At 36.6% G+C, this 17,843-nt stretch overlaps 1 protein-coding gene across 1 annotated transcript in view; it reads left to right on the top strand.

Annotated features, from left to right (window-relative positions):
- The first annotated feature begins 1,522 nt into the window (after positions 1-1,522).
- LOC140150898 (sorting nexin-13-like) overlaps positions 1,523-17,843 on the top strand; it is a 70,363-nt gene continuing 54,042 nt past the window's right edge. Inside the window, 1 exon segment of the mRNA XM_072173059.1 lies at positions 1,523-1,636. Within this exon segment, the coding sequence (XP_072029160.1) occupies positions 1,634-1,636 (3 nt within the window). The 5' untranslated portion in view covers positions 1,523-1,633.

Genomic DNA, 17,843 nt, shown 5'->3' with positions numbered 1-17,843 from the left:
ATTATTTATAATTCTTACTGCTCTTTTCTGGAGCTTCACAAGTCTGTTTAAATTATACTTATTAGCAGAACCCCACAATATTATACCGTAGCTTAAATATGGTAAGATTAGCGTACAATACAGCTGATACAGACTTGTTTTTGGTAAAAAAAGTTTAAGCTTGTTTAGGACACCAATATTTCTAGAACATGTTTTACTAATATTGTTAACATGTGACCTCCAAGTTAGGTTGTCATCAAGTGTAATGCCTAGAAATTTAACGTCATATACACGTGAAAGTTTGCATCCATCCAGAAATACATTGTGGACATCAGTTATATTCTTTGTTTGATGAGGTGTTCCAATAAACATAAGATTTGTTTTACTGGCATTCAGGGATAACTTGTTACACTTAAACCAGTTAACAATCTCCTTCAACTCTTTATTCATATTGTCACAAAGCCTTTGAATATTGTTATCAGATAGAAAAACAGTTGTGTCATCTGCAAATAATATAAACGATAAAAGTTTGGATGTTCTGCTAATGTCATTCATATATATAATAAATAGTAATGGCCCCAAGATGGAGCCCTGTGGCACCCCACACTTCACACTGGTATACTATATATAAAGAGTGTACCCCGAGCCTGCGCTTTAATTCATGAATTGGATAGTAAAATTAGCAGGCACTCAACTTGGGCTAGCTACAACCCTGATTAGGCCTACTCGCAAAATTATTCCCGCTGCGCCGGTCACGTTCACCAATCACCAACATTTACTAATATCGTTTGCGGCTGGGTTTTGAGACTAGGGAGTATGTGATTTATGAGACGTCTCTGAATTATGATACTGTCAGGTGTCTCGGCACTGAAGAGTCTTTGATATCAGAGACGTCTTTGAATTAGCAGTGCCCCCGAACTGATATAGCTCCATATTCGAATCACTATAGATTCAAATTTAATCATGCATTGAATTGGGAATTCGATTGACTATGCATAATTTGAAACAAAAAATATTGAATTTAATTTGAATCGAGTCAATAAAAGTAATAGGGATAGAGAATTGAATTGGGAATTGAATGAAAAACAAATTATGAAGCCAGTGGAATAATCGAATTAAAATCAATCAAAATAACACTACTCCAGGCGGTGATGGAAGCGATATCGCCAATTTTGAGGTCGCCATTGGATTAACACATAATCATGAAATCTTCATAAACAATTCTAAATTTGTTATGTGGTGTCAAAGCAAAATTATCTTACTCTAAAACCGTCGGGGTACGACCGTGTACCACACTGCAAGTATGTTAATTTTCCATTTGTAATTGCTAACCGTGAATTTTGAAAGGGGCTGTCAGCCCTGTATCTTCGCCAGCCTCATACGTCACGTGTTGCGCTTCCTATGCCGCCTGACTACTCCGGGCGTCCTGCCCTCCCCCCTCCGACACACAAACACAGCCACCATTTAAAACGATTGCACTGGAGTCTAACTGTTGTTTTGCGATCTCGCCGAGGGTCAAAGGTTAATGCAAAATTCATGAGTGTTGAATTTGAGGATGACACGGGCTTGTTTTCCGCCTCCAAATTTGTCGAAAATACCAGTTTGCAGGGAGCGTTTCGTTTGAAATGAGATAAACTTAACTAGCAGATAAACTATGGTAAGTAAACCTTGTATTGTTGAAGTGTATAAATGTAAGGAATCTTGATCGTAGTCAAGTCTAATTCGTGTTTATTTCAGATTTGATCATTCATGCATTTATTGCACATGTACATCAGAGCTTGATGATTATAGACCTTTTTCTCAGACGTCACCAATCAATCGATATTGGGGTCCAGCATTCGAGTCATCAGCACCCAAACGCAAATACCGGCGGGCTGCGTGATCAACTTTGGCGCCACGCCAGGCGCCCTGCACGGAACTGCCAGCTCGCAGTACGCGTTTACTAGTTCGCCGGTGTAAAAAGCTTAAAAGTAGGGGGGTCACATCATTCTTTTATCTACAATATAAATGTTTGGCATTAAGTTTTTCAGAAGCATCTTGCAAAATGATGAAGATAGCAATTTAAATGGTTCAAATTGGATAAAGCGTTTTGAGTTACGCCAATTTAAAAGTTCGAAAAAATGGCTGTTTTTCAGCATGATTTTGATAAAACGCATGTTTTCGACAATATGGCATGTTTGAAGACTTAAAAATCAAAATTATATGCTTCCTATGTCCGGTTTTCACTTAAAGTTGCTGTATAACCGAGTCTTTCAACATAGATATGTCAAGAGGTACATCATTTGCTTCAGTTTTTGAAAAAGATTACTCCAAATATGGACTAAAACACCAAAATCAAGGATCGTCGCACTCTCATTTTAACCCCTTGCAGAATAAAATTGCAGATTTACGACAATCTCAGATTAAAAATATGAATTGTGAATGGCTGCATTTACACTAAGCCAACTCTAACCCTTGGGTTGAAACACAAAAACAACAACAAAAGCTTCATGTGCATCAAAATATTGTGAGAAATTGCCTCCAAAGTGGGGAAAATCTAGAAAATCAAGGAAATTGCCGCTCAATGTAAAAAAGTGCTACAGAATGAAACAGCAAGTTACGGACACCCTCGGAATAAAAATATCAACTTTGTACATCCATATTCAAGGTAAAACAACTCTAGGACTTCAAGTTGGACCACTGCAGTAGATAAAAACAACAAGTTGGTCATAATATGTTGATAACTACACTCCAGAAATGGAAAAATATGAAAACTTCACAAGTAAGGTCAACAATTTCTATGGGAAAATACACAGGAAAATGGCCAAAAAACAAATGTTTCAATATATTGCCATTTTTAACCCAACATCCTAGAAATTTCTTGTTTACGTCAAAAGAAAGATATTTTGTGGAGATTCAGGAAAAAGGAGTCTCAATTTGATTGCACATGAGGCACACAGTAGGGTAACTCATCATCTACAGTCATCATATCAAAATTTCACCCTTGGACAGCGTTTCCTATGGGAAAATACACACGTTTCGGGCAAAAAAACATCAAATTTTCAAATTTATCGTAGAAAAAAACAAGTTGTGCCAAAATAAAGATACATTTCTCATGGTTCAGAAAAAGTAACTTTAAAATTCACTACATCGTTGGCACCGGTCGAAAAACTCACTTTCTAAAGGCAATTTCTTAATTTCTTCTGCGGATCCAGACACTGGTCTTTGCTGATAAATAATCTGGTGCTTTCACAGAGCCGCCGTGTAAAATTCAAAAGGTCATTAATAGACCTAAAAATATTTTTTTTGTAACTACACATATATACTAAATAAATATTTGAAAATGTTTAGGTCTCTATGAAGAAAACAATTTGATATTTTTTTATGCTCAAAACATGCCGTTGTTCATTTATGGGTCGTATGCAGACACCTAATGAGCTAATGTGTGACCCCCCTATTAAAAGTAAACAAAAATGTGAAACAAAACAAAAATTTATTTTCAAATTATGGCGGATTTTCCGTATCTTTTGTATTTTGTGGTATCAAAGCAATCTGAAACAAAGGTAACCAGTAAGTTAAAAATTATTTTATGGAAACTATGTGAAAGATGACAAAACAGAGGAGAAAATACGCAGTATTTGGTGTTTTCGCACTGTATGTGGGCATTAGTATGCCTGCCACTTCCACATACTTGTGCATAATACGGAAGGTCGATTTGTGCCCATAAATGTTTAGGCCTATGTTAAACTGTATTATGTTATACAAATTGTACAGCTATCATTTCTACCCTATGACGAACCGACATACCTGTAAATCAAATAGCCCACAAAAAACTGGTCATCGCTGGTATTTTTCATGAAGAAAAACAACACTTTTTTACGCCGGAACATGTCCAAAACACGTCAGCTGACGTACAAGTCTCCCCACGCATGTACATAAACAAGCCGTGTTCATTGTTTAATTGTCACCTGCAGCTGTTCGCAAGAAAACTTTCTGCATAAAATTACCTGGGGTCGTTATCAGGCCTGAGACACACTGGCGCTAGTTTGAGGACAGTCAATATGAGTTACTATAAATGTCGGCACATGCAGAAAATGCGTGATGGGTCGCCATTTTGTGACTCGTGCAAGCTAACACAAACAAATTATTGGACTTAATAATCTTTGCAAGTTTTAATAAAGCGTGCATCTATCATGATAATATTACATTTTATTATTTTATTATTTGAATTACATAAGCTATGTCAATTTTGTGTCCATGTTAATTTTTATATGGATTTACCTGTGTTGATTTTAAACCGTTGTGAACGTGGAGCTACGCAAACTGGCAGGCGATTACCCACCATGCAATGCGAATACACGGAAATGATCCAGTTTAGGATGCATCGCAGTTCCTATTGTGTAAACCAGGCGTAAACCGCCCATCCAACCTGATCGCAGGGTTCCCGTTAAGGATTTAAAAATGTGCGTCATGTGTGACGCAAGTTTGCTGACAAGGTTGAAAAAACTTGCGTCCAGACAGATTTTTGTGCGTCCATCTGAAATTCACGATCAATCATAGGGGAGATTGGGGTTAGTTGGAACGCGGGGTAAGTTGAAACATTGTATTTTTTTCTGACACAAAAAATTAATTTGGTAAAATACTGGCACCTAGTAATAGGTATTAGTATGGGTCATCCACCAAATTAGCAACAGCACTGATGCCCCACCAGTGTTGGCTTGGGAAAGGAATATCTGTTTTTTGACTTACTGACTAATTTTTATACCCCTCAGAAAAGATGCGTTATCTCCATGTTGTTTGAAGATTCAGGGGATTATTTTTTGAGTATCATAAGCACTAGTAGTAAGCCCCAGAATAATGTTAAATAAAAGTTTTATTGTATTTCTTATTTTGTGTAATGAACTTTGAAATGTAAAAATAGGCATCGGGGTTAGTTGAAACTTTTGAGGTGGGGTTAGTTGACACGTGAAAATCGCATAGAAAAAATATGGTTAAAAATTTGACTTTTTAAAATTTGTAACATGTTTACCATTTCTTCAATATTGCTTTAATATGGTTAAAAAGCAATAATACAAGCAAAAAGTGCACACAGAAAGTACATTTTATAATATTTTAGGCTTCTCATATTTTGGTCCATGGTGACACTCATCACCTTGTGTCCAAAGTATTGACCCGCACTCCCACATATTTATTTATTCATTTTTTCACACTGATTGTATGTTAAAGGGTGCCTTCAAGGGAAGTATAACCCCAACAACACAATAATAATTATTTTGAAATTTTTACAAGCTGTGTTTCAACTAACCTCACCCTATGTTTCAACTTACCCCAGGGGTGGGGTTAGTTGAAACACTTTTTTTCAAATTTTCAAATTGGATTATATGAATAATCATAAGCTGTCCAATAAAGTTTAAGGCTGTATTTGTAGCATGTATGTATATGTTTATACTGATATGGTTAGTGTTTCTTGAAAGTAATCGGCTTGCGTTAAAAAGACGATTTTGTGAAAAATGTTTCAACTAACCCCAATCTCCCCTACTGGGAAACGCCGCGGAATTTCATGGTCAGAACGGCAGCCCCTTGTTGCTAACACATGTACCCGTACCCCGGGTCTACACTTCATCAAATGTTGATTGTTAAAATAAAATAAAAGTGCATTTTTGCCATGATATTCCATCTCCAGTCGCTATGTCAGGGATGCCAACCTTGCAACTCAAGAAACTGTACTCACAGACCCCAAAAACTGTATTTTGCCATACAAAACTGTATTTTTTAGGGAGCGAAGCGACCGTATAGCATCGCGTCATGCAGCCGGGGTCCAGGGGCCGATTAAGGCCCCCTGGTGGGGTCCAGAGGCAATGGCCCGGTGGGGTCGTGGGAGCGAAGCCCCCAAAGCTAGAGTGTTTCTACACTGTAAAAACCCTTTTAAGCCCCTTACAGAAGACAAATTTGATAGTTAAAATGCAATTTTCAAAGAGGCTCCATTTTGGAGTTATAGCACTTTTTAATGTCCACTTTCCTATACTAAACCATGTACAAGGCATTTTTGAAACTGCTGCACTGGCTTTATTACATGATTTGCATGGCTGGCCTTCATATATGATGAACTATTACAAACTCATAATTCATTGATTCAAGTGGACCATTCCACCAGAAGTCAAACACCCACCTCCCCCACCCCCACCCGGGGGCCACTGGTGATTACTATTTTTCACAGCAAGGACAAGGTATGTATCAACAAGAAATTAAAATGTAAAATTCAAAGAGGCTCCATTTTCGAGTTATAGCACTTTTTAATGTCTACTTTCCTATACTTAACCATGTACAAGGCCTTTTTGAAACGGCTGCACTGGCTTTATTACATGATTGGCGTGGCTGACCTTCATATATATGCTGCACAATTTCATACTAATAATTCATTAATTCAAGAGGACCATTCCACCAGAACTCAAACACCCACCTCCCCCACCCCCACTGGGGGCGGGGGTCACCTGCGTGGCCTACCTCACATCATAGATACATGCTTGAAACGCTCAAGCATATTTGAATAAATATTAATGTGCCACTGCCTGCACCATTAATTTTTTTAATGTGCATGCATCATCCGAAAGTAGGCAGTTAGGTAACCATCTTGTAGGCCTATTCTTTTGCACCAATTGACTAAATACTTTTAGAAGACATTGCATATGTAGCAGTTAGATAGTTAATAAAAATATTAATGTGCATGAACCATCTGAAAGTCAAGAACAAATTATTTCGGAACCATATTGTAGGCCTATTTAAACATATTAAATATTTTTTAATGTGCATGCATCATCCGAAAGTCGGCAGAAAAACGCTGTAGGAATCCATCTTGTAGGCCTATTCTTTTGCACCAGTAGAGCTAAATAGTTGACTAAGAAAGTACCTTCAGAAGACATTGCATAGGTAGCAGTTAGATAGTTAATGAAAAATATTAATGTGCATGAACCATCTGAAAGTCAAGAGAAAATTATTTCGGAAACCATCTTGTAGGCTTACTAAACATGTTAAATATTTTTTAATGTGCATGCATCATCCGAAAGTCGGCAGAATGCGTGATTAACGGGCAGCGGAGTTGGAACAAAGCCCGATTTTGTTTCAACTTTTTATACAACCCTAGGCTTCAAATTATCGGTTATTTTAACTCCAGTAAGTGAAATTGACATCAGTCGTTTACGTTTTTTTTTTTCGATAGGCTAAACGGAAAATCGTATTTTTTAAGGGGAAAAGCGTAAAATCGTATTTTAAACAAAAATCGCATAAAAAATACGGCAAAATCGTACTAGTTGGCATCCCTGCTATGTAAGCAGGTGGGTCAAAATTTTGGGGCTTTTATTATCTTAAAAATATAAAAGAATAAAAATGTCTTATTTTTATCATCAATTAATGATTAAATTTCGAAGTTTTGTCTGCGTCCACATGGACGCAAAATACTTGATTAGCCATGTGAATTTGCGTCCAAATTTGTAAAATACGCGTCTGGACGCAATGACGCACACTAACGGGAAGCCTGCCTGATCGTGTGCACAGGATTTGTGCTGGAGGCTAGTTAATGCGCACAACCAATGCGCAGAAGAAGACCTTGATACTAGGCGGAGCTTACGTTTCACAAGAATGATTGACAGCTGTGAGTAAGTGAAATTCTGTTCTGTGATTGGTACAAAAATATGGTTCTCGTATAAATGAATATAGGCCTATTATCCATGGCTTCAAAATTAGGAACTGTTTCTTCCACAGAGCCCTATATAGGGCTCTATGGTCTCTACTCATCATACACGACCGTAGAAGATCTGGCCAGCGGCGACGCTTGCCAATCAGGCTAGCTATTTGTACGGCGTGGCCTCTCATCCTTTTATTATCTCTGGTCTTGTCACGCTGGTAGATTCGCCCACCTGTGATTACTGACCTGGATCTGACAGAAGATTGTGGAATTTACGATTTTCAGCAGCAGGATTTTATGAAACTGCCAATATTTGCAAGTATTCTGAAGGATCGGTAATAATTAAAATATTTTTCATGGTGTCGGTAGTGCAAGTTGAAGTTAGTGAATTTGTGGTTTTCTATGTTATGTGCAAGAGTGTTTTCAGGAAGCGTAAATAGGCAGGCCGTTATGCTAAGCTCTCCATCTTATATGTAAGTTCGGCGACGAACTGGACACATCACACGGTACTGTGATGTGTCCAGCCTGGATATAGGGCATTAGTCCGAATAATCAGACCCAGAACAAAATATTAATTTCTGACATGATCGTGTTCTGGGTCTGAACTGTTTTCATTCGAAATCTTGATGGCAAATTGGACAAAGGAAGCACATGGTCCTACTTCACAGTTTTTTAATCCCCTATTCATGTTGCTTGACTCACTCTATTGTGGTCCATCCTTTTGATACTTGAGTATTTGGACAAGCGGAACAGTTTTGACAGGCCCTTTGTCTACCTCTCTGTTTGTAAACAAGCGAGGAGGTTGAATCCTCCTCCTCGCCGAATCACGAAAGTCGGCGTAATTGTACGGCACTATGTGGGCATGTGGGAAACGCATGTGTTGTTTGTTTACATCTGAGACCCCAATATCGATTAGGTGACGTCATCAGAAAAAGGTCTATATTCTACAGGATTTTATGGGTAGACAACCTATATGCACCTACATGTGTACAGTTGTATCGCGCCCATCTTGTCCTCATAGTCATAGAGGGTTGAGTGCAGATATCGAACCGGGAATGATCCCCCTTCTCTTTTCCAATAGCTCTGACACTTTTTAAAGCGTGCACAGGGATGGATCCCCTGAACATTATACTAGGTATGACAGGAAAACCACAGTTAACACATTTGCTAGTCAGCCAAAATGGCCTACCCGCAATACAAATTTACATTGAAATTTAAAAGAACCGCTTGCTCAAGGAAACCTTCATAAATATGTTGTCTATAGGCCTACTTCACTTGACCCAAATATATGATATTTTTTTGGTGATGAGAGACTCGCACATGGAATTTCAGAGGGATGATGATAGCAGTTCCATTAAAAAAGCTGCTATCGTCATGTGACTAAGATCTAGAAACACCCCCGTAATGCTGTTTTGGGGAATTTTGCTAGCAGAATCTTTTGATGAAAGTCAATCTTTGACTAGGTGTAACTTTGCTACGGAAAGTGCTATGACAAAAAGGTTTTCAGTGTTGGCTTTCTTTACTCAAGGGCTTTAATTTGATATAAAAATGATGCAGTTTGATGGCAAATTTGAATTCACCTGGCATACCTACATTATGTCTACAATACGCAGATGATACGAATGATTCCGTGTGAATTCAGACGCCAGAGCAGGTCAAAGTACTATTTTAGCCTAAGGTCATGTGTCGTATGGTGGGGCACATTTGCGTTACAAGCACTGATTTTGATAATCTGTCTTCCTCTTCACTTAAAATTGATACAAATCTAAAACTATACATCTCACACCAGCAAAACTATACATTTTTGGAAAGCTTATGTTCCAAGGAATACAACTATGCACAATTTAAGTTGGTATACAGGGTGCGTAAGAAAATATATAGGGTGATATCATGAAAAAATTTAATTTTACTAGTAAATTGATAATTGATTGGATTTGCTAACTGATATGGAATACCTCAAATAAAATCTAATTTGATGACAGGCCACACTATGAGCTTGAATAAAATGTATACTTTTGCTATGTTATGATGATTGACCAAAGTGGTGATACAGGGTGTGAAAATATACGTAACTTCATGCACCAAATGTTGATTACATTTTTGAAAATATTTTATTTATCCAGCCAGAAGTTCTTGACCTGATTTGCTTTTCAGCTTAAAATATGCATAATCGAGGGTCAAATCACCATATATTGTTGCAGGTTCATGAATTGTGGTGGGAACGACCACTGTAGGCAGTCAAAAATGTCAAGGTCATTTGGGGGTCATCCAAGGTTATCCGAGGTCAAATCGCCATAGATTGTCGCAGATTCATGAAATTTTGTGGGGACAACCACTGTAACAAGGCAAAAATGTCAAGGTCATTTTGGGGGTCATCTGGGGTCGCCATAGACTGCTGCAGGTAGTGTGAAGGTCATTATTGGGTCAAGTGAAATTGCACCTAGGTTAAAATGATGGGCGTCAAGGTGGAGGCATTGCGGCCTACGCTTTGCGTCGAGAACCGTGAAGGTCAAGAACCGTGAAATTCTAGTTAAATAAATCTTTTTCTACAAAATACATGTTTTCTGATCAAGAAACATTGATTAGAAGTTGCTTTTGAAAGCTAGCGAAACCTGTGATGAAGGACATGACGCCCCAGGTGTGACTGACATTGACGCACCTATGTTGTGACTGACCAGTGGCTTCCTTGACTGTACTCTGCGTTCCAACAATATGACAGAATGACCCACCCGTGACGCACCTTTCCTGGCGGTCGTATAGTGTGTCGTAAGTGACAGACCTGTGCTTCAGAATGACTGTGAACACAGGTTTTCAAGATCCCATGTACTTTTGTTGAAAGAAAGGGGATTATTCTATGCACTTTTGCCATTTTTCTAGTGCATTTTCTTGCAATATTTGGCCTGCATGAATTCACATTCAGTTCCAATTTATAATTCCAGAGTAGTTATTATCTGTGACATCCACTGGCTGCATTAGATGTTTGCTGACAAAGTTATAAACAGGAACTTGAGCAGCAAAATTGCAGCAAATTTGAGATCTGTGACCTTGAGCTAAATTTGACTTGCACAAGTCTGTCTAGAAGCAATGTGCAATCAAAATGTTATTATTTAGTCTGCAGCTTGTACATATGAAGCAGAGACAATAATAAAATGAAACAAATGTATTGTAAATAAACAATGCCTGTGCAATTATGGGGCTGTGCAGTCCCTAATATCAGGGTTTGCAAAAGAAGCTATCTCACACTTCCCATAATGCATTTCTTCCATTTCAAGAACACTGATTTGCTATCTACATGTAGTGCAACATGGGCCGATACAATTGTGACAAGTACCATCCAGATCTTGCAAAATGTGTATATTTTATTATTATCTTTTTTTATGTCGAGCATATCTAGGCATTAACCCTATTCTGACAATGACATTTTGTATTAAAATGCATCAAACATGTTTTATAGGCCAATGGTAAACATTTTGAGTCCAAAACAAACTGAATGTACTTTGAGACTTATTCTCAGACTAAACTTAGTCCATTACCTGCAAATTAGAATACCTGTGTTTTATTTTTTCCAATGGGTAATTACGCACTATAAATAACAACTGAATACACTTTACAATGTACTTGTCTTCTGCTTTGAATTAAAAATATATTGCATGATATCTGAAAAAGGGGGCTTGTTTAGCCCAGGCCTCCAAAAAATTTTCTGCTGTCTGGGAACTTAATGACAAGTGCTGGAAATTTTCTGTGAAATAACTGAAATAGGCCTATGTGCGCATAGCGGACATCACAAGCGCGAAGCCCTAACGGCCGGGGTCCAGGGCCCGCTTAAGGGCCCTGGAAGCTCTCAGGGTTTAGATGCTCTCTCGTGCAATCTGAGCCTTATTTTGGAACAGTTTTCTATAAAAATTTACATCCTTTTTCACAAAAAAACACAACTTAAAATTTCAAAGTATTACTGTCAAAACTCACAAATTTCCAACAATGTTGTCATTTTTTTTGTTGTAAGTCATAGTACATATATATAGTATATGATTGATACCGGGTATAATCACATCTAGGGCTCAACCGATTATTGGATGTCGGATGTCGGTAAAAAAATTCAAAAAACAATTTTTTATTTATTTTTTAACATTTTTTTAGAAGTATTCTGCAACTTTGAAGAACCACTGGACCTATTCTGAGGGCTAGGATTATTCACAGATAATTTGAAAAAAAAATGGAAAAAATTACGAAAAAAATTACAGTTTGTTTTCCTTAATATGCAAACCATAAAACTTGTGTTTACCTCTTCATCTATCACATATACAGTAAGCCAAAAAATTAAGGTACCAGTTGTGTTCACCCCTGTATAGACCAATTATGTCAAATTTAAAACAATCAGCTAATACCTGAACTTTTTAGCTCCAATTTAAGACCTTATTTGTTGAAATTGGTTGAGAATTAAAGAAACGGTGATCTAAAACCTAATGAAGGGACGAAATCAAAAGTTGCACTTTTGTGTTCTTATCAATGAAAGCATGACGCTAGTTTTAACGTGCTAATCAATGGAAGCATACGCTTACACACGCTTTGTGTACAAATCAATAGCGCATGCAATGAAGGAAACTGCAACTTTTAAATTGGCATCTTCCTTGGGGTTTTGGATCGTCGTGTCTTTATTTCTTGAACAATTTCAACGAATGAGGTCTTAAATTCGAAAGCTAAAAGATGCGGTTATTGGTTGCTAGTTCCAATTATGACACACCTTCCTTTGTTTAGGATATACAGGGGGTTAACATAACTGGTACCTTAATTTTTTGACTCACTGTATATTATAAATGCATGGAAAACCAATGCATTTATAATATGTGATAGATGAAGAAATAAACATTAGTTAATGGTTTGCATATTATACAGGATAACAAACTGTAATGTTTTCGTAATTTTTTTCTGATTTTTTTTTTTCTTTTTTTTAAATTAACTGTGAATGATCCTGAAATTTCATAATAGGTCCAGTGGTTCTCAAGGTCGCCGAAAACTTTGGAGAGAAAAAAAAAATTTAAAAAATTTTTCTGTGACCTCTGTGACCTTTCTGGGAACGCCGTTCCCGCGTTCCCGCGGTTTTTGGAGGCCTGCACTGTATATTATAAATGCATGGAAAACCAATGCATTTATAATATGTGATAGATGAAGAAATAAACATTAGTTAATGGTTTGCATATTATACAGGATAACAAACTGTAATGTTTTCGTAATTTTTTCTTGATTTTTTTTTTCTTTTTTTAAAATTAACTGTGAATGATCCTGAAATTTCATAATAGGTCCAGTGGTTCTCCAAGGTCGCCGAAAACTTTGGAGAAAAAAAAATTTTAAAAAAATTTTCTGTGACCTCTGTGACCTTTCTGGGAACGCCGTTCCCGCGTTCCCGCGGTTTTTGGAGGCCTGGTTTAGCCCCTCTCTCCCCTACGTGTATCTAGGCCTACTTGTACTTTGTTCTACAGTACTGTATAATGGGTTGTTTTTGCTGTGTTAATTTTCCACAGTGTTAATTTTTCACAGTGAAACTGTTCTGAATAGTTTGTTTACTTTGTTGGCTTTGCAGTTTCATACAGTTACACTACAGACATCAGCATTTAAAGTCTTCCTCTTAAACTTACAATGATCCGCAGCATCCGCTCCCACAAAATGATCATAAAGGGCACTAGGGACCATTCACAAACACTTGTAAGGGGGGGCCTGATGCAAAAAGTGGGGGCCCTGAAGATTTTTGACCCTCCTAAGGGGGCCCTGAAAAAAATGACCACAAATTTTCCTGGAAAAATTGAGTTTATTTGCTTTTCTATGGGGTTGACCCATAATTTTCATGTCAAAAGGGGGGGGGGGCTGAAATTTTCGAGGTCTGTAAAGGGGGGCCCGAAAAATTTTCGCGATACAATTTTTTTTTGCATCAGGCCCCCCTTACAAGTGTTTGTGAACGGTCCCCTACATGCATAGACGATACAGTCCATAAGCATGACAAAATTCAAATTCAAAGAAAAACAAATTCTGGGCTAATTTTTAAGACCAAAGCAAGGAGCCATCGTGATATGTTTGGTATGATTTTACTTAAAGGGCATAAAAATTAAAATAAGGATTTCAAATCTATAATATCTCACACAGTTATTTTGTCAGCATTTGTCTGGTTTCAGGCATTTCGTTCCTTGAAATTTAATCCCAAATTCACACATTTTTTCCTGCATTTTCCTGCAAAGTTTCATTGGGCCACTTACAATAATCTGAACAATACACCCCCACAAAAATTTCATTTGGACGGTGTTCCGATCAAAGTACAATATTTAAAGACTAAGTTTTCAAATGACTATCTGTGAGTTCAGGTACAGCACAGCATAGATAGTACTCAATACAGGGTGTCCCAGAAAAAATTACCGGGCAAATGAATTTGGACGTAAGTTGAGAAATAGACATTAGAATCAAAATTGGCCCTTAAAGGCCCTTTCAGTGATCCCAGCGAAAATGTGCAAAAATACAAATTTAGTGTAAATTGCAACAAAAAAACCAGCACTTGACAAAGTTAAACCCCAATTAAATACATGGAGCTGATTTCTCTTTAGAGAAGTTACATTTTCATGTAAAGTGTCTTATTTTGTCTTTTATAAGGCTAAAAAAATATATTTGGTTGCCCTCAACCGACCGACCCAAAAAATTGGAAATCTTTGGTCCTTTTTTTTTTCCAATCACTTTTTTAGAAGGAACCATAAATTCGGACAGAATCAAGGACTTTTATATTTGTTATTCACTCATATTATTTATTAAATGCATATGGTCATTTTCACAGTAAAGGGTGTAAATTTTGATTTTTAGGGTCAAAATTTCAAACCACTTAAATATGTTTCTGTTTACTGAAATCATGCATAGAAGCAACTTAAATTCCAGTAAAATGATGTTTCAAGGCTTAAACCTTTTGATTTCTAATAAAAAAATTGACATTTCCATAACATTTTGGTTAAAATCTAAGAAAAAATGTATTTTACATAACCTCAGAAAATTATGACATAAAAGCTGGAATACATGTGAAATCCCATTCCAAAGTAAGTCAACAGATATAAGTTAAATTTTATACCATGTTTTGCTATGTTTGTAATTGCAGTTTTGCAAATTTTTAACATCAAGTGTCATTTACAATGGAAATTTCCAAACCTTAAACATATTTTTTAAGTTTTAATTGGGTTCCTAAAATAATTTGAATGTCTAACTTCATGTACAAATACTACTTGATGAAAGGAACCTCCCAGCCAAGTTTCACAGAAATTGGAGTTATTTTTAGAATTGGCAATTCAAGCAATTTGTGTTTCGGAGGCTTCAGTTAACCACACAGGTGATCATAAAAGTAAAATATTTGGCTAACTACTACAAGTTGACATAAAAAAATAGGTAAAAAATATCACAATTACCAATTTTCATGCTTTGCTTCTAAGTATTGAATTTCAGTTGTGACAAAAATTAAATTATCACAGCAAGTCATTTTTTTTTTTGTTTCGAGGCTTCATGTTAACAATTGTTAAACATTGCAGAAGTAGTTTTTTGAAAACAACAGTGTTGGGATCATCTAAGCTGTTATTTTCTTGTGTGTATTGAATCAATGATTCTATGCGGCAGATATTGTAGATTTATCACATGTTAATTTTTTCACCCATTCGTTAAGTGTGGTGTTTTTTGCATGTGAAACCTCCGAAACAGGCTTTTTTGGGTATCAGTATATTTTTCAAACATTAACCATAATGTCAATTTTTTTAAAATTTATGACATTCTGCACATATCAAGTAATAATTACAATGCAGATATCAGTATGAAACACACCAATTTAGATATGCATAGATGATAATTAATCTTATTGTTGTTTCGGAGGCTTCATTTGTTTCGGAGGCTTCAATTGTTAACGGAAAGTTTGTATTGGGTCCCATTTTCAAACGGTGATATATAAACACCTCAAAAAAAATAAGTCCCCTCTCAACATGTCGTCATAACATCGTAAGGTTTCATTTTGTACCAACAAAACTAACTTTGAAATAATTATATGACTGTTTACTAAGTGCTGTGTGAAAATGAGAGATTTCCATGACTTCAGGGCTGAATGAGCCTAAATTGAAGGCAAAAACTGCCCTTTTCAAAAGTCACAAAGTAAGCCTATGCTTGTCACAAAAGTTGATTCATGGCTTGTTACTAATGGAAAACCCCATGTGTTTGAGTGCAGTTTAAAATCCTCACCAAGTGAACATTTACTGTAATGTGTATCGATTCTTGATCATTCAGCCATGCAAATCCCCTTGGTGCAGAGTTCAGCACAGTGAGTTGTAAGATGGTCAGTTCCATTCCTTGTCCCAATACGCTTTGCAGTTAACAAGCATAGGCCTACTTTGTGACTTTTGGAAAGGGCACTTTTTGTCTTCAATTTAGGCTCATTCAGCCCTGAAGTCATGGAAATCTCTCATTTTCACACAGCACTTAGTAAACAGTCATATAATTATTTCAAAGTTAGTTTAGTTGGTACAAAACGAAACCTTACGATGTTATGACGACATGTTCAGAGGGGGACTTATTTCTATTGAGGTGTTTATCTCCACGATTTAAAAACATGTGACTTGAGGATCTACTTTGCTACATTTTGATAAATAGATTGGATGAGCTCTTTTATTTATATTTGCACAAGCTTGCTGAACAGTTTGTTTCGGAGGCTTCAAAAAGTTAACGGAAAACGGCTCTTTGAAGTCAAGATTTTATAAAAATTTTAAAAGCTTGCAAATCGACTAATTTTTGTTACCCATTTCAAGTTAAGATAACAACTGTTATGAATCAAGAAGAAGTGAAGAAATAACCAAGAATTATGAACCAAAGCTACACCCACAAAGTTTGTTAACAATTGTTAACGGAAAATGAAGCCTCAAAGCGACAAATATCAAGTCCGGTTCTCAAAAATACAGGGCTGTTCACAATTAAATCTAATGTGGCAGTGTTTACTGAACATATGACTGTCCTTTCAGGATAAGAAAAATTATCCATGAACTAACTGAAGAAAACACAGGGTTTTACAAAAATGTTACTGTTTTTTATAGTTTTTCAAAATGGCAATATTAAGTACATTTAAGCCTGCTAAAACTGAACGCAGTAACTCCCAAAGCTGATTATGCTACCCAAGGTAGCTGCTAACTAGATGACTTATGTAGCCAAAAATCATGGAATTCTGTGGCTTTATTAGAACACTACGGATTAAAATGTTAAAAATCCAAAGTTACACCCTTTACCGTGAAAATGACCGTATTTGATTGAAAACAAGAAGTATTTCCATTTAAATCCAGTCCAAAAACACTCAATTTTTTTTACCATAAAATGATCAAGCATTTGTCATTCAAGCCTTTTCAAAATCGAGGAAAAATCGAGGAAGAGTCCATGAAAAAAAAAAAGGATTGACCTACCTACCGACCCCTCTCGGAAGGGCAACCAAACAATTTATTTTTTTTGGCCTAATACAGCTTTTGGCTTAACCGCATTCAGGCTGTGTTAGCAGAACTATGTTTTAAAACAAAGGTGCAAAAAAACACAGAATTTTGATGATTTCATGAATGAGCAAATCACTGAATAGGCCTTTAATTCATTGCATGCACATTGTTTGCAAGTAGGCCTATTCAGCATCGAAGTGGTTACGTAATTCGCTTGGTTACCGGATCACGCTATTTTGATATGCCTTCAAGTGCCATATACTTTGTGTGGTGATTGTTTCGATCGTGGTTCATAACTCAAGCGCGTGATCCCGTTGACATAGTAACATTACGTAACTTCGATACTGAATAGTGTGAAAAATATTTTCAAAAATGGGAAATTTGAAGTTGTCATTATTATAATGCGTATCATTTGCTGATCACCCATAGATGGTTAAAGTTGCCCTTGTGGCTAAGATTGGACTCAATCGATTGGATTTCACATTGTAACACTACCCGCGTACCCGTTAAGTAAATTGCGTTCAGTAGATAATGATACAACTGAAATACTCGCAGGACACACACCATTAACTAGTATGGTGTACACTGAGGTGTACACATTAGATTCAGCCCTTGAATTTTTAATTGTTAGAAGAATTTGAAAGAGCAGAGCTGCTAAAATCCACTGAGGCATTATTTGAAAAGGACAGGTTACAATCATTATCTGCATTACATTTTGTATTATGCTGTTTGAA

Source organism: Amphiura filiformis, chromosome 4 (assembly GCF_039555335.1).
Source record: "Amphiura filiformis chromosome 4, Afil_fr2py, whole genome shotgun sequence".
Lineage (NCBI taxonomy): Eukaryota > Metazoa > Echinodermata > Ophiuroidea > Amphilepidida > Amphiuridae > Amphiura > Amphiura filiformis.
Note: the sequence above shows the minus strand (reverse complement) of the source record. Positions and strands in the feature narration are given on the sequence as shown.